Below are 17,807 nucleotides of genomic sequence, written 5' to 3' on the forward strand. Positions count from 1 at the left end.
AAAAAAAATCTGATTCTAGGCAGAAGACCATATCCATCCATAAAAGGAATAGGAAAGGACAGGTGATTCTGTTATTTATTCTTTAAATCTATTGAGTGCCAAATTTGAGGCTATTTGTTTAAATGGACAAGTAGTACAGCTCTCCCAAAGTAGATCAGTAAGTTGTCTGATGTATGAATTCCCTCTTCAATTAACAATATTATTTGATATGATTTAGAGACTGTTTCAAGTTAAAGTTCTGGAAATAATTCTAATGCTAAAATTGTGTACCTATGTTTGAGACTTTGCAAAATGTTTAATTATGAGAAGTATCTATTTGAAACTGTAAATATAACCTAATTTCATTTTGCAAATAGAGTATTACCATGTAGTGTTTTGTTCTAAACACCTGGAGAATTTAAGCGACTTATCTCTGAAGGATACTATTTCTCAAAAATGTAAAACAATTCTAACCTGGATGGTCAACACACAGAATCGAAAGCCTTTTCTGCAATTGAGAGTAATTTGAAACCTAGTTAAGAAAGAGAATGACCAACCCAGGTAGACAAGAGTTGAGTTTATTTATACGATTCATATCTCCCTTCTTGAAAGGACATTTACAAACTTAATTTCAAAAAATATAAGAACTTCTGAATGACACACGTCCACGTTTTAAAGTCAACAATACAGGCAGGCTCTTTCGTGATAAATTATCAGTTGAAAATGGTCCAGTGAAATCTGGCATCAATTAATTTAACACTTCATATAAGAAATAATAAAACATTTATTTTCAAGTCTTACATATATTACTTAAAATAGATACAGAGTTCAATTTGTAATTTTTAAATTTTACTGCTATTTCAAGCTGCCTGAAAGAAAATGCCTTAGTGGGGGGAAAAATGTTTTGACTGATTTTAATAAGTATGACTTTTAAAACAAGCACCGTCAGTAACAGTCCATCATATGTTATTTACGGATTAGCTAGGTCCAATAATGAATGCTATTATCTTGAAAGGAAATATTTGTTGGGCAGGTAGGTGCAGGTAAAATAATTTTTGGAGACTATTAAAATATGCAACTCAGAATCCAATTCAAGAAGTTGGTTGTTTAAAAAGTATAACATCAAACATATTCATAAATAATTGCTTAGCTTCCCACTTTTAATATTAAACCTGCATGATCGAAGCACACTGCAAACAAGAGGTGCGATAAGGTAGTAACAAAATTGTACATCTGATTGGTGGAGGCATCTGTGTTTTTAAAACAGCTTCTCGTACGCATTTTCCTGTCCAAAAAATATAAACGTGCTCATTTTCCATATATACAAGTAACCTGTGACATCCTGGACTCTGGAAAGAGAAAAGTTGAGGTATAGCACTGAAAAGGTATCAAAATGCACATATTTGGCCGAAATTCATCAAAGTTACTGTCAGTGGAGAGGAGTCGATCGGAGTGTGCTTCCGAAAAGTCTTCCAGGTTTCTGCACCTCTGAGAAATTTGTGGGCGGCATCGAATAACTGAACCCTTCAACGTCGATATATACAAAGGCATTTTATTATCAATCAAAGAAATGGAGTTAGAGCCGTCAGAAATTGCAACTTTATTTTTTTCATAATACATATATTTATTGCCATCATAGTTCTGCGATTGTCGTAAAATTCGAGTCAGACGGAATTTGAAGACACGTGCAAGTTTTGGAAATGGACACAGATAACAGTATAGGACTGTACATAAAATAATTACAATTTATTAAACACACTGTTTTAGCACATCCTTCATGGATGGAAATGAGCACCATATCTTTTATGAATATATATTTCTCTCTCTTTTTTTTTTCTACAGCACCAAAGAAATCCAGATAGGGAAAGGAGAAGTGAAAACTGGGAATCGAAATAAGGCTTGTTTCCATCTCAGCCACACTATCTTATTTTTTAAATGATTTTCAAAGCTTCCGTCATGTGATTCTGCCCCCCCGAGGGCATCAGTACTTCCTAACTGGTACAGACATAGGTAACGAGGTGTTTTCTATGCCATCCTTACTCAAAACTCGCATGTGGCATCAAATGGGTGGGTGGCACCAAGGTATACTTTCTGTTGATTTCATCTGTCATTCTTCCTAATCTTAGCCCAGAAAACAAACGGGACCAACTTCAAATCCAAACTTCTGATTCTGATCACCAAAGTCATTAATCATTACATCAACGATAGGGACTTGGTCAATTTTCGGTGTATTGATTTCAATCACAGTCTTTTCATAGCCTTTTCTGGACTGTAAAGTTAAGCAGAAATTGAAAAAGTTAAACAATCACATTACAGTTTTAACATGCAAGTTATTTTTTTCTGAAGCCTCTGGATAGAGGTAGGAAGACAAGGGAGAGGAGAGTGGAAGAACTAATTTGCCATCTTCGGTGTAACAGTGAGCTCTTGTTGTCACTAATCTCAGATGGGGCCTTACATTCTGAATGCTGACAACTACATTTCATATTTAGCTATAATCACTCAACCTTAATACTCTAATATATTATTACTCAGCTGGAGAGATTCTTACTGAATTGATAAATACAGTTTAATAGGAAAACTGATGTTGGTATTGGGTTATACCCCTATGTAAATAATATATCTTTATGATTATAGTCATAATTAAGATAGGTTAGTCAAATTTTTGTAAGAAAAATTTGAACATAGGAATTATAATGCAAGAGGTCAAAAGTCAGAGCATTTCTGCTGGTATATATGAATTTTGTGACTAATGACCAATAGGTTACTCCTGGAAAAACCCCAAACACTTACTTACTCCTTTCATCTGCTTCCCTTTCTCTTATCTGATCCATGTGTACCTGTTCACTTTGTTGAAGGCATGGCCCTGTTTACTTGTAACTGTGACTTCTCTTCAGTCATCAGCTAAAACAATGGGCTTTTTGGGGTACTCTGTGGGCCATTTTCTTACATGGAATTCCCTCCCACATGTGTGAAACAGATAGTTCCAGAGGGTAAAACAAGGTAAATGATAGTCTAAACTGCTGGGCGGAAGTACCAATCCACAAGCCCCTTATAAACAAAACACGGGCAAGAAGTGCCTATGGTCTAAATGGTATAACGGTGATTCCTTCATCTGTCATTTTAAAACCATGGATTAATAAAGAGGCAAAAGAAATAAGACTTTAGAATTTTTTTTTTCATTTCAAGAATAACTAACCTCAACAGTATTCAAATATTAAGAATAATTCCATAAAAATAACAACAGGACCCAAGATTACCTTCTGTTATGGCTTTAAAGTTGTGTCTATCTGTGTGTCTCAGAGTTCCTGTGTGTGTGTGTGTGAGAGAGAGACTGTCAGTGGTTTCTAATATTCTGTATTGCACCATGTCAGTGTTAAGCATGAAGCCTTCACAGTTCTCATATGAGACGCCTGACTCGGGGCCACACGGAAGGCTCCGCCGGCCTCCCCCTCGTACTCACCGCACAGCCGTCATGCAGCGCTTTGATGTACGGGCTGTTGTCGTGGGACATCTCCTCGTCGTTGGACCCCAGGAACCGAAGGGCTTTGCCGTAACTCCCCGAGGCCACGTCGTACCAGGCTGCGGACTGATGGCAGTGGTAGGTGAAATTCTGCCGAGCCGATGCCGTCAGCAGCTTCAGGAAGGTCATCTGCACCATGTTAATGGAATTGCCTTCAACGTCGAGATAGGAGAGCTGGGAATAAAAATATCAAAAGACGTATCAGTCAAGACTCTTCTCCTCTCTTAGGTCCTAAAAGAATAGCAACCCTCTTGACAGTGAACTGTGTGATTCGAGAAGCATGTGGGTAGATCCGCGGGCCCATTTTTATGTAATGGAAGAAAGTGTGGATTGAGCAAAACAGAAACAAAAGAGAGAGAACTCATGGCCATGGACAACAGTGTGGTGATTGGGGGGCAGCGGGTGGAGGTGGAAGAGGGCATTGAGGGGCTAAGTGGTGATGGAAAAAATAAAATAAACAATGGTATATTTTATAAAGGCTCAGAAAAAATGTGAGTTGAGGGTCAGAAGACCCAGAGACAGGATTTCATGCAGTAGGGATTGTGTTCCCACCTGGGTTACTGTAAGCACTACTTATCTTTGAAAACTCACTTTATTTCAATGCTTCAGTTTCTTCATCAGTAAAAATTGAAAAAAAAAATTGCTTTTGTCTCCCAAAAACCTTTCCTTGCATTTCTGTATCTTTTTAAATAGGTAAAATGGTAAGACAATGAAAACTGGGGAATCTCAGTGCAACATAGAAGTTAACTATTTTTATGTTGCTTGATTTCGCCCGCTCCTTTAAAAATTTCATGGTGTATCTACTGGAACCAAATTTTTAAACACGTCCCTGCTTTTCTCACTTGGGGCCCGTCCTCTAAGGCATTTCCCGTCTAATTTTCAGCACAGACCTGCCCGCTCTTCCATCCTTAGCTGATGTACTTACTCATCAATGTATTACCAGCAGCAGGCACAATGCCCGAGAAGATGCAAGTGAATATGTGCTGAATCAGTAACTTTTTACTTTGCATTTAGAACAGGAAAATAGTCTTAATTGCAAAGTATTAGAAACTGTCTCTTTTACCAACTTTAAAAATTGTTTTATGGGGTATTATCAAAATATCTGGGCTCAGCTGAGACATATAAACTTCTATTCTTTTAAAAAGTTAAGAAATTCACCCAGATTATATTGAAATGAAATCTTATGCGGAATGAAGAACAAAGAATAAATTAGGTTTCAAGCAGAGAGAAAATGAAATTGTTAAGAGTCAAAGATACTAAATAGATATATTCTCTATATCTGGTATTTCTTACATAATCCATTTTTATGATGTCTATCTCAGGTACTTAATCAAATGTATATTTTATTGATATTAGTAAATTTAGTATATTTCCATTTATTACGATAGAAAATTTTTAGACTTCTCTAAAGTCTATACGACAGTAGTCAAAGCGATATAGACGGCTAAAACTAAAGAACACATGAGGTCCTGCTTAGTGTAAGTTAATCACAGTCAGTGTCAAGAGATGTATCATTTGAGCTTCAGTCACAAAGTTCAAGATATACTATTTCATGTTGTGGTAATAACATACCAGTTTTCCTCTCTTAAATTCACTAAACCAGCTTCCTGGCTTTTCCTTTGGCCATGATGAAATTCTTACCTGTTGCAAAAGAGCAGGAGAATCAGACAGTAGGTAAAAATTATGAACAGTAATATTTGTGCACATTTTTAGTAAGACTGAGAGGCTCGGGAACTTTACAAATGGTCTTCTCTGGATTATACAAAATGACATAAAGTGCAACATTTGACATGGATCCTGTGAATTCCCAGTGTCTTCCTGTTGCCTTTAATTGCTCGGGGAAAAAAGAAGGGGGAATAATCTGGTAACGGCATCGCTGAGGACTTAGGGGACACTGCTGGAACTCGCAGGTAACCCCTTGCAGAGGAAACCTTCACAGTGCGGTTGGCATCAGCCCCCTGGCAGGTACCGTCAGCATTTCATAGCCAAGGCGGGCCTCCTGGAAGCATCCAGCCAGCAGCTGAGGGCCGGATGCTACGGAAAACCATTGGCGGGAAGCAAGCCTAGGCATTCATTCCCTGCTGGGAAGGAGGGTTAGAATTGTTTATAGATCCGCCTTTATAGTTTCGCTTTGCAAAGATCAGCAGTATATGACGGTCCGTAAGGCCTCACTGTAGGGAATTTGAGTCATCAGCATAAGGGGAGGCATTTTCCATTTCCCCAAAGGTCTTTAGGGGATAGAGGAGATTTATGAGGCTTTGCCACCTGCCGAGTTCAAGTTCAGGTGGGAAACAGAAGTTGCTTTGTCTCCTGCCCTGACTCTCCACCCTTTACTTCTCTCCCAAGGAGATCACATAAAGCCACTTGTTTTGACTTAAGGAGTTTCTGTGCCTCTGTAAACCCACATCATTTACTAAGAAAAATTTTTATTTATTCCAAAAACATAAATAAAGGCAACATTTCCCACCTGCACCACGTTTGGAGACTATAACTATGCCAGTGAAAAAAATCTTTCCTTATATTGCTAATTATCCTTCAGTTCTAAAAGATCAAAATCAAATATATTGACACTGCCAGGTGAAAATTCAAGAAATGGGTTTGAAGAGACAAACATTTAAAAGTATGCATGTGCAGAAAATACTCCTCTTTTATATAAAAAAAATCGTGTATTTTCAGCATGATACACAGCTGGGAGGTCTACCATGTGGCAAGTGGACTGAGAACACTATGCAGGCACTGAAGTCTGAGCATCAGCTGTGCTGTGTCATGGAAAGCCATAGATTTTAGAGAGCAAACAGGTGCAACAAGAATGCATGTGGGTAAAAAAATACAGGAGAGAAGTATTTGTCAACTCCATGCATCCTCTGGATGCCTTATTCATGTTTATGCAAATGGGAAGCTCTAATTACCCTGTAAGAAAAGCAGAGAAATGAAAATACGACAAGGTAATTTTTCTGTTTAGTTCAATATTGCAAAAACATGGCAGGGACGGTCAGCAGTCACCACCAACACAGCCTGGCACTTACTCCCTCCGATTTCTTGTCTGGATAAATGCACGTCTCCCCGCCAGATGTGAAGTTACAGTAAACCTTGAAGGAATCTCCTGAGCATCCCTGGTTGGGATCAATCCAGTATTCACCTAGCAAGAGGGAAAAATATGTCATGGGCAAGTCAACATAGGTCTAGAATCAAATGCATTATATGTCCAATTTTATGAGAGAGAGAAATACGGTAAAAGAAACATTCATCGATCTTTTCCCACAGGAATCTTCCTTTATGCTTCTAGTCACCTTGGGGTCCATGTTTAAACAGTTAAAGAATGACATTTGTTCTGTCTGCCTCAAAGCTGTGCATGTGCCCCAGACCCTCTGCAGGGACACCCTTTTTTATTCCTAGCACACCTGTTGCATTTAGGTTCAGCTTCAATGTCACCTCCTTAAATATTTACTTTTTTAAATTAGAAAATGGGATCATCCCTTAGTTTACTAAATACCCAGTGTTTTCACAGTATGTCCTAACCTGCTGTTATTAATACTTAGGGCTTTACTCCATCATTAGATAATACAGCCCAAGGGCATTGTCCCTTCTGTTTGTGCATCTCTCCATGAAAGCAGTGCCTGGTACCACTAAATAACTAATAAATAAATATAATAATTACCACACTGAAGAATTAATAAAGTCATTATTATACGGGGACCACAGGGAACTATGATCTGCAGTGAACTTTCCACTCCCAAAGTTTACGAAATGTTGTCTGGACGGCTCAGGTTGTAACTAACTAGTCATGTGCTGTTTTATAACTCAGGACACACTATGTTTGACTTTCAATGATATGTGATTCCCTTCATCAGCTAGATCAGAAGTCTGGGTCACTCTCTTTATAAATCACTGAAATATTGAACTAAACATACCTTTTTCAAATAAACATATTATACGTCTGAAGACCTTGGGTATCAGTTTGGATAGAGCCACGAATAAGCTACCTGTGTCTTCATTCTAGCAGGCTGTGCTTGCTTTAGTCGGGGGCGTTTACGATGCTCTCCCTTTGTGGTGCTGGCTGCTTCGGAATCGCATTAGACTTTTCCAACTGAACTGAGTTATTTAGGTCTGTTACAACTTTAATCAGGTGACTGACAGGGCTAAATAATATTGTCTCAAGAGTAGAAAGAGTGGCCAAGTGCTCGCACATAAAGTGGGAGGTTTAAACTCAGATGGAGAGCTGCCTGCCGCTCGCTAGTTGGGTAATGGTGTGACTTTTGTCAACTAACGTAGGGTACTTGAAACCATTGCCTTCTCAGAATGGGTATGTTAAGGTTTTTAAATAAATTATCATTATTATTATTACAAATAAATTGTTCACAGTTGCTTTGGTTATTTGTGGATCAATGAAATACATTTTTGCTCCCAGCTATTTTAATTCTTAAATATTCTATTCGTTGGATCAAATATTCAGTGACGCTATTTAATCATGTTAATTTTCCTCATATTAATGTAGAGCAAGTTAGTGTAGAGTATATAAATAATGATATAGTAATATGCACATATGTGTGCACACATAAAACTTGTTCTACAATTATTATTACAAAGCAAAGTACATCTGTGTTACCTATAATCATCTCAAAATGATCTTGTCATGATTTAATGAACCCTTATTTAACAGACATGGATTTTCCAAAGCAGATCTTGCATTACGCAGCGTAAATGACTTCTTCTGTCTACAAGATTGGAGTTAATAAATCGTTGGCTTTTGTTTTATTTGGAGACTGTATTAAACACTTAACGAGAATTAATGAGCTGACAACGCACCTCGGTAGCTGAGAGGCTTGGTACATTGGCTTTGTCATGTATTATTAACGTACCATCTGGGAAGTCAGGGTGGCTGAGCTGTAGGTCTTTGCACGTCCGGGCTGGGTTGGTCTGAGTCCCCATTGGAAACTTCATGTGCTCGATGTCCTGTTTCAGGGAATTGAGGGAACCAAATATTTCCTCCATGCCGTCCGAGTAATCAGGAATAGCATCCCCCGCGTCGGCTTGCATGCCCTCCGTGTGTCGTCTTGTTTTTTTGGGCGACAGGATGGGTAGAGGCTGAATGACTTCGCCAGGTGGACCCTGTGAGAGAGAGGACGTACATGTCGTTGTTTCCTAAGGTTCAATGTTCTGCAGATGTTAGTTATTACCGATGATGTCTAAGCATTTGTGTGGACATTCATTGGATGCCCTATTTTCTTGTTTATTAATCAGTCCTCATTTACATGCCATTAGATTTTAGTCTCTGAGGATGAAAACACCACTTAAAGGTTCTTGTGCTATCTAGTGAGTTGTCTATTGTGCTTGATAATAATTTATATTATGATACTTTAATATTTTACAAATACACATTAGCTTATTTCAAATATTTATAACTTAAATCTTCACGAATGAACAAACTTAAAATAAATACAAGCAGACTTGAATTTACATACATGTAAGAGTAGAACTGCACTAAATAATTAATCCATATCATTCTGGGTTGAATTGTGTCCCACAAAAAATCGTGTAGGAATCTGGAACTCCAGTACCTCCGAGTAAGACTTATTTGGAAGTGGGGTTGCTGTGGATATAATTAGTTAAGTAACTATGAAAGATTAGGAGTGTGGGTCCTATTCCACTATGACTCGCATCCTTATGAAAAGGGGAGATTGGGGCACAGAGACACCCATAGACAGAGACAAGGTGGAGAGACATAAGACGACAGCCGTCCACACGCCAAGGCGAGTGATCTCCACCAGACCTTCCCCAGAGCCCTGGGGAAGCACCAGTGCTGCTGACGCTCTGCTCTCGGACCTGGGCCTCTGGAACTGCTGGGTGGTGAGCTCCTGTTGTTGAAACCACCTAATTTGTGGTTGCAGCCCCAGCACTAAGACCCATATAATTCAGAAGCAAACTCAAGACAGGAGCCTAAAATTTCCCCCCGTGGATCGATCACGTAATAGTCGTGACACCAGGAAAACGTCAGCGTTCGTACGAGGTGGTCATTAATGTTGCATTTATTACCGCTGTGATATGCAGGAGGGAAAAAATGCCAACTCTCTGAGCTGTTTTCCTTGAGTGTCAGATATAAATGTATCTTTGTGGCAGGTCATCAGTTGCTTTCATGAAAATCTGACATAAAAATATATGATTTTCTCAAATGACTCTTAGAATATGGATGGATATAAGGAAGGTGTCTATATTCAAAGAGCGAAACCAGGGAGAGGACAGGCGCTGGGTGTAGACTGAGCACGTCACGAAGGTGGCTGCCGTCCCCTAGAAGCCACACTCGGACAGGACGTGCCGTCTCCTCCTCATAAATGCAGAGGCATCATCGGCGGGCTCAGGACCCTAACTGCCTGATACCACTCTTGTCCCCGTGCACTTACCGGAGGCCCCGGAGGCCCTGGAAGACCGCTGTCCCCCTTCTGGCCAGCAGGTCCCTGTCGGGGAGGAAAAGGAACAGGATAAACAGAGGGCAAGCGCTGGAGTGGGCTGCAGGGGAAAGTGAAGCTCCACAGGCCCAGGTACTTACGGTGGAGCCTTTGTTACCCTTCGGACCTTGAGGGCCCTAGAAAATGAAAAAGCAGATGACATAAAAACAAGGAGGGTTGTGTCCCTTTGGTATATCTGTAAGTTTACTTTATCAAATTCTTATTTCCTGGTACTTACTGGTAACCCTGGAGGACCAGGTGGACCTATGGGACCAGCAGGACCTGGAATTCCCTGTAGAGAGAACCATCCAAGTTAGAGAGTTCTTCTCCGTGTTTCCATTTTCACAGTGTGCAAAATTTAGAGAATGCAAGAACACGTGAGAATAGCTTACATTTTCCATTGTAAATCTAAGGAAGAACTTTGCAAGATAATCTGTTTTTTTCCTATTTTGCTTCCATGTCTCCATATATATTTATGTTCCTGCAGCCTTCAGAATAATGATTTGTATGTGCTGGAGATCAATACATGTGAGTGCAATTAACTACTGAACTGTAATTTTTGTGATTCTAACTTGTCTTAGTTTTAATTTATTTATTCTAAGGTGAAATAAATTTCTCTTTGAAATTTACTGACTCAAGGAGATTAGAATAAAGACACTCTAAATCACTCCCTTGGTCAAGTTTGAAGGACTGAGCCTGTGTGTGTGTGTGCAGGTGTCTGTGTGTGCAGGTATGTGTGTGCAGGTGTGTGTGTGTGTGCAGGTGTGTGTGTGCAGGTGTCTGTGTGCGCAGGTGTGTGTGCGTGCAGGTGTGTGTGCGCAGGTGTGTGTGCGTGCAGGTGTGTGTGCGCAGGTGTGTGTGCGTGCAGGTGTGTGTGCGCAGGTGTGTGTGCGTGCAGGTGTGTGTGCGCAGGTGTGTGTGCGTACAGGTGTGTGTGCGCAGGTGTGTGTGTGTGCAGGTGTGTGTGTGCGCAGGTGTGTGTGCGCAGGTGTGTGTGCGCAGGTGTGTGTGCGCAGGTGTGTGTGTGCAGGTGTGTGTGCGCAGGTGTGTGTGCGTGCAGGTGTGTGCGTGCAGGTGTGTGTGCGCAGGTGTGTGTGCGTGCAGGTGTATGTGCGCAGGTGTGTGTGCATGCAGGTGTGTGTGCGCAGGTGTATGTGCGCAGGTGTGTGTGCGTGCAGGTGTGTGTGTGCAGGTGTGTGTGCGTGTACTTGGGAAGGATGGGAAACGAATTTTTGTCTTAACTCACCCCATCGCCCTTTGCTCCTGGAGATCCTTGGGTCCCAGGGAGGCCTCTATCCCCCTTTTCACCTTGCTCTCCTGGAGGCCCAATCAGGCCAATCAAACCAGGGTGCCCCTGGGGAAGGCATAGAAAAGACATTTAACAATATACAAACTACAACCATATCATAAATTATAGTCATAAAATAATTGCACATTAAATTTATGGAACATACAAGTAGAACATTTAGATAAGAAACCCGAACTTTCTGAAAAGGACCCAGGATTGAGAGCCTTTGCTCGTCCCTGAGAGGATCCTTACAGCTTCCTAAAAACACCAGCTTCAGTGTTTCATTTACTTAAAGGGAATCCCTTCCCTCAACTGAAAGCCCAGTAGGGACCATCTGTGATACTGGTGAAGTAAACAACTGAAAATTCATTGTTTTAATAAGCATCTTATTTTATGCGAAATGATTTCTATCCTTCAGAGATGGTGCAGTCTTTAAAAGATATTCGGAAACTTAAAAACAATCCAAAAATATTAATGCCATTCTGAAAGAGGCTTATTTTCTTTAATTACTTAGTGCAACTCAGTATACATTTAGGGAGCTCAAATTACTGTTTGAAAGATATTCTGTTCAAATTTTTATTTCCATGTTTAAAAGCATAAAAATGGGCATTTTGTTATTCCTGATGTTTATTTTCTGAACTTATTTTAGTATAACCATATGCTGTTTCCATATGGTTCCTGCAGGGGACATTGAGGAAACATAACACTGAATTCTCATGCATTTTTCACTTTGAATTTTAGCTATAATTCCTGAATTGATTCTCTTATCTAAATTATTTGTACAAGTAATAATAAGGTAATGTAACTTTGTATATTTTTTCGTCTCTAAATGTATCCTGGAGAGCTAAGGACTGACAGCTCTTTCCTTGGTTAGAACAATGAAGATATTCTTTGAAATTTCCTTTTGAGTGATTTTAATCTACAAAATTATTGCCTCTGCTATTAAGATCTCAAAATTGTAATGACACAAACTTTTATTCTCACCTTCTCACCCTTGGAGCCGGGGTCACCCTTGAGACCAGGTAATCCAGGAGGTCCCTAAATAATGAGAAATAATAAACATGTATAGAGTCGGTATGAATCAGAGAATCATCTTAGTACCCACAGAGCAAGTTTGGTTTTGGTAACTTTGATCACTTAATTTTGATAAAGTTTAAAAAATAACAGTGACCAGTATTTATTTTTCAGAACTCTAAACTCTATGGTTTAATATTTAACCACAATAATAATAATAATTTTGATTAAATAAATATGGAGTCAGAAATGTGAGAATACACTTTTAATTACACTAATTTTAGAAGAAGGAGCTTCCAAATAATAGATCTATTCAATCAAACATTCTGGTGCTACACTCAAATTCAAAGATTACAATATTTCCAGTAAAATTTTTTTAAAAACCTCAATACACTGTTAATACACTTCTCCTAAGTAAACTTCGAAGATGGTATTTTTAGCTATAATTCCTGAATCGATTCTCTGATCTAAATGATTTGTACCAGTGATAATAAGGTAATGTAACTTTTTTCATATAATCATCTCTATATTTTAATAATTTAACCTTTTTTTATAGTTCAGGGGTATGGTGTTCAACCATTCAGGCTAAATTACGTATCTCTGAAAACTGTGGCATGACTTTAAGTGACCAACTCTGTCCTTACCCTCCCCATGGAAATATTTATACTGAGGACTTTCTAACAAACATCTTAATGTAAAAATCTGTGTACTCCACAAATGACGGCAGTGCAAAATAAGGCCCTTTGCCCTTTGACTGTCATAAAAAAATGACAACAGCCAACGCAATAGCCATCAGTGTGAGTGAATCAAAATTATACCTTTTCTTTTCTGCAAGATCAGCAAAAAATATTATATTTTTGGTATGCTGCAGAGTTTTAGTAATTAGTTTGTGTGCCATGTGATGAAAGAGGTTGAGGGTCGCTGCTCCAGTTTATTGACACCCTGTCATCGCTGATCTCAAGTGCAGTCCTCAGACCGGCGGCATTAGCATTGTCTGTGAATTCATTAGGAAAGCGAATTGCTAGGCCGCCTCCAGGCCCTGAAATTCTGGCGTTAGAGACCAGTGAGCTGGTTCTTAGGGTTGATGTTCATTAAGGTCTGAGCAACATGGCTCCGGGGCATTAGGTCCCCAATCCAGTTACATCAACATGCAAATCACAGCAGCATAAAGGAGCTCATTTACGAGAAAATAAAAACATTACCTCTTTAGCCGCACTCGGTTCATCATTTTAAAATTAGGTGAATGTGTTTTTCATCCACTTGCTCTGATCTCATCAGACATGCCCAGGGAATCATTAGTTTGGAAAATAATGTTGCCCAATAGCACATTTTCAAAGAAATAGTATACTGCCCGGCCGGGCCTGGCTCAGCGGTTGAGCGTCGGCCTAGGATCCAGGCTCCCGGTTCGATTCCCGGTCAGGGCACAAGCCCGGGCTGCGGGCTCGATCCCCAGTGGGGGGCGTGCGGGAGGCAGCTGATCCATGACTCTCATCATTGATGTTTCTATCTCTCTCTCTCCCTTTCCTTTCCTCTCTCTGAAATCAATAAAGATGTATATTTAAAAAAAATAAAAAATAAAAAATAGTATAAACAAGTAATGGAAACAGATAATTTCTGGAGCTCACGTCACCACCAGGACAGATGCCAAAGACTTTGTATGTTAGAACGCAGTGGCAAAAAGAAAGCGTGAAAAAGGAGCTCTAATCACATAGCTGCATGAAAGAACCAAACATGTGGACCAGTCGCAGAAAACATTTAAGGATATCGCTAAAACTGGCATATGTCTGTTAAAAGTAAATTCATTCTTTAGATTGATAATGCAAAGCTGTTTGAAGAGGCTCGGTGTTTTCTTTCTTTGCTTCTCATTTCACTTTCAAACCCTTCCAGGAATGCCATGCACTTTATAGAAATGCTGCTGTAGGTGGGAAAACGTTAGGGAGGCCGCTTGCCGGCATCAGTATTCTGACTGCTTCCTTCAGCCTCGTGTCCATCACTCATGACTTGGGTAATCTTGGATCTGTTACTTATTACCTCTGAGCTTTATTTATAAAGGTATTCTAATAATAATAACCAGGTCTAAGGATTGTGATAATGAAGGAAACACAAGTCCTACAAAAGCCCCGCATAGGCTGTGAAGTATAATGTAAATACTAATTATTATTCGTTTTTGCTCTGCTACAGACGGTTGTCAATCAGCTTCCTCATCACATTCTAACAGCACAAGCTTTCAAAAATGGCAAAAAAGAAATCCTAGGAATTCTAATAGCTCAGGCTTAATGAGAAATACGCTAGACTTTTTTTTTCTATTTCTAATGCAATTTAAATCGTTTCTGTAAACATTATTCATGAAGGAGTTACAGGAAATTATTATTAATCCCTCTGAGCTGATAATATCTTATGAAATTACAGACGATATCTAAGGAGGAATTTGCCAGGCAGAATCAGTCTTTTATCGTTTTCATCAGTTGCAAATAGAAATCGGGGAAGATCTGGTATGAATAGTAGTTATAATACCCCTCTGAACCTGGAGCATATCAAAATATTAACTCTGCATATAAAAGTGTTATTCCAAGTGTACGCAGTTTCTGTTTCCCCTTTAGGATATTGTAAATTGGAAAACCCCAGGGAAATACATAATTCATAAGTAATAAAGTGAGAAGGAAGACGCGGCTGGTACATTCTTAAGCGTGGAGAGTACACAACCGTTTGCACGCTCCCCTGCAGCACGGCGCTTTCCAGAATATTTGCTTTGATATACATCTCAAAACTCTGGCGCTTTAACAGGTTCAGAAACTGCAGGTCCTGGGCTTTATTTGGAATGCAGTATTGCGAAATAATATTTAATTCGGTAAAAAGCAAACGTCATGTTGTTTGAACATGCTTAATCACCGTGGAGTGCTACCCATCTCCACCTGTCCGCAGCGTTCCAGTGAGGCCTGAACAGACTCAAACTGCCGCTTAGTCACCCACGCCACCATTCATTCAGGCACTGATGGTTTGAAATGTAATGCTATCAGATCTTCTATTAATCGATGTGTGAAAAGAGGGAATATGGGATAATATGAAAGTGAATTTGTCCAAAGATAAACACTGAGCAGTTTTTCAGCCACACTGGAACAAATAAAATGAAAGAATATACAAGAAAGAAGACATGAAAAGCTTGGACCTAAAACAGAGATGCTAATCCTGCCTTCAAAAACTAAAATAATCAGCCCAGCTGGTGCGGCTTGGTGGTTGAGCATAGACCTGTGAACCAAGATGTCACTGGTTTGATTCCTAGTCAGGACACATGCCCGGTTGTGGGCTCGATCCCTGGGGGCGTGCAGGAGGCAGCCAATCGATGTTTCTCTCTTCCTCTCCCTCTCTCTTCCCCTCTCTCTAAGATCAATAAAAACATAGTCAAACAAACAAACAAACATACAAACAAAAACTCTAAAATAATTCATTTAAACTTCATAACATCCATAATAGATGAGGCACCTAAAGCTTAAAAGACAATAACTTTCCTAAAGTCACCCAGCAAGTCAGTGGTAGTGCTGGTTTGTGAAACCAGGGAGCTTGGCTCTAGAGTCAGTGACCTTCACCAGTGACCACAATACACTCCTTTTTGCTCCGATCAAAAACTGCCTCCAACCCAGCTGGTGTGGCTCAGCGGTTGAGCATCGGCCTAGGATCCAGGAGATCGAGGTTTGATTCCTGGTCAGGGCACATGCCCGCTCGATCCCCAGTAGGGGGCGTGCAGGAGGCAGCCGATCAATGACTCTCTTATCATGGATGTTTATATCTCTGTCTCCTTCTCCCTTCCTCTCTGAAATCAATAAAAACATATTTTTTAAAAAGTTACCTATCACAGTCAAGCGCTATGAAAAGCTACAATATGTCCTTAAAACAAGCAGCTGCGGAAGGACTGGCACCACGCTCTCAATTCTGATTCTTTTCACATCACTCTCTGCCTGAAAGGGTCTGAGCTGTTAGGCCCTGGCCTTGCCCCCTAAACTCACATTTACTTAAGAGTCAGAAATATAAACTAATGTGAGTCGGATGCAGGTGGTGTGTCTGATGGTTTTGTTTTTAATACGAGCCGGAGGAAATCTCCAGCATGATGTTTTTTATTTCATCTGGAAAAAGGTCAGAATACTTATTGGAAAATCTGAAATAACAAGAAACAAATCTCTGGCAAATTTTAGGGTGACATTAAGGTGGAACGCTTTCTTTTCCAGGCGCAGACTCTGCAGTCAGGAGCTCACTGTATTTAGGTAGAATATTCCCTGCATAGTGCAGACCTGGAGTTTTTGCTGGACCAGTGGGGTCATGTGCAGATTTGATAATCTCCTGCTGGAAGCCACTCAAAACTTGATAACTTTTACTCAGTTACTAAAATAACTGATCTTTAACTTTTCAGAGAAAGTTACAAAATCAACTGCAACACTTATGAAATATCTGGTATGTTAGAGGAAAGTTTTGTGACATTTTTACTAAAAGGAATGACCTGAATTCCTCCCGAATAATTAAGACTGTGAGACCCAGTTTTGATGGCTTCTGAGTATGTATGTCTCTGAGATTATTAACATGTTCATGATCAGCAGCATGTTTGTAAAATTTAAGTTACTCTATGGAAGAACTTGGCCATTTAAACCAATTAGCATCATTCGATCCCTTTACACATAACTCTCTCTGGAAAATGAAGTTTAAATGTCTCCACCATAATAGAACCTGTCCTGTAGCGAGCAGTGATTTTCAAGGCGAGACCTGCATTCCTGCTTTCTGCCCAGATTTGTAGTGAGGATAGCTTGGCGCCTGGAATGCGCTCCATCCAGCCACACTGTGCTCCTGGAATTAACGCCACCTATGGACGCTGAGCGGCCCACCAAGCGCTTTATTGCATTTGCCAAGCCTGTCGTTTGCATACAGAGCCTGCGGTAGTAACCGAGCCTCAGAGCTGTGACAATCTTACCTTTCTTCTCCAGTGCGGGTGACTGTTTTATCTCTCAGCCTGCCTGAGTCACCAAGAGAACAGTTTATCTGGTGGAGGAATCCCTGTTGGACCGGGCCAACGCTAGTCTTTTAAATGAAGTGCCAGGAAAGTCAGGGCAATCGCACGCATTTGGGGGAACTGTCTGTATTTGGAAAAGAACTGGCCGGGCCATTAATGGCATTTTATTCAGAGTGGAAATTTTTTTTTTTTTTTCATCCAAGGAACAGAACAAAGGAAAGATCTGCTGATCAAGGGGCATATTTTCCAAATAACCTATCCGTTAAAGTGATTTTCCTCTTTTTTGGTCTAATATACTTCCTTGAGTATTGTACAAAATACAGACCAGTTTACGAGCTGCAATTGCAGTTATTCTGGCTTATAAACAACTTTGTTTCTGGAAGTTTCCCTTTCTAAGCAGGAAGGACGCTACTCACCAGAGGACCAGGTGGCCCGTCTTGGCCTGCAGCTCCGGGGAGACCTTGTTCTCCCTATAAAAATAATTGATTCAATTTTTTAATCAACAAAACAGACATTTATTTTATTTTCATTTTGGAAATACACAAAAAAAGAAAGCAACCATCGCCTGTG

General features: G+C 40.0%; 1 protein-coding gene across 5 annotated transcripts in view; it reads right to left on the bottom strand.

Annotated features, from left to right (window-relative positions):
• Positions 1–541: 541 nt before the first annotated feature.
• Positions 542–17,807, bottom strand: part of COL11A1 (collagen type XI alpha 1 chain) — a 131,049-nt gene continuing 113,783 nt past the window's right edge. For all 5 annotated transcript variants that reach the window (XM_081121700.1, XM_081121701.1, XM_081121702.1 and 2 more), the window contains 11 exons: positions 17,654–17,707; positions 12,215–12,268; positions 11,189–11,296; positions 10,181–10,234; positions 10,044–10,079; positions 9,898–9,951; positions 8,359–8,608; positions 6,526–6,638; positions 5,072–5,140; positions 3,440–3,673; positions 542–2,248 (listed from right to left, as the gene is read on the bottom strand). In XM_081121700.1, the coding sequence (XP_080977826.1) occupies positions 2,102–2,248; positions 3,440–3,673; positions 5,072–5,140; positions 6,526–6,638; positions 8,359–8,608; positions 9,898–9,951; positions 10,044–10,079; positions 10,181–10,234; positions 11,189–11,296; positions 12,215–12,268; positions 17,654–17,707 (1,173 nt within the window). In that variant the 3' untranslated portion in view covers positions 542–2,101. The remainder of the gene's footprint in view (positions 2,249–3,439; positions 3,674–5,071; positions 5,141–6,525; positions 6,639–8,358; positions 8,609–9,897; positions 9,952–10,043; positions 10,080–10,180; positions 10,235–11,188; positions 11,297–12,214; positions 12,269–17,653; positions 17,708–17,807) is intronic.

The sequence above is a fragment of the Miniopterus schreibersii genome (genome assembly GCF_964146895.1).
Source record: "Miniopterus schreibersii genome assembly, chromosome: 19".
Taxonomy (NCBI): Eukaryota; Metazoa; Chordata; class Mammalia; order Chiroptera; family Miniopteridae; genus Miniopterus; species Miniopterus schreibersii.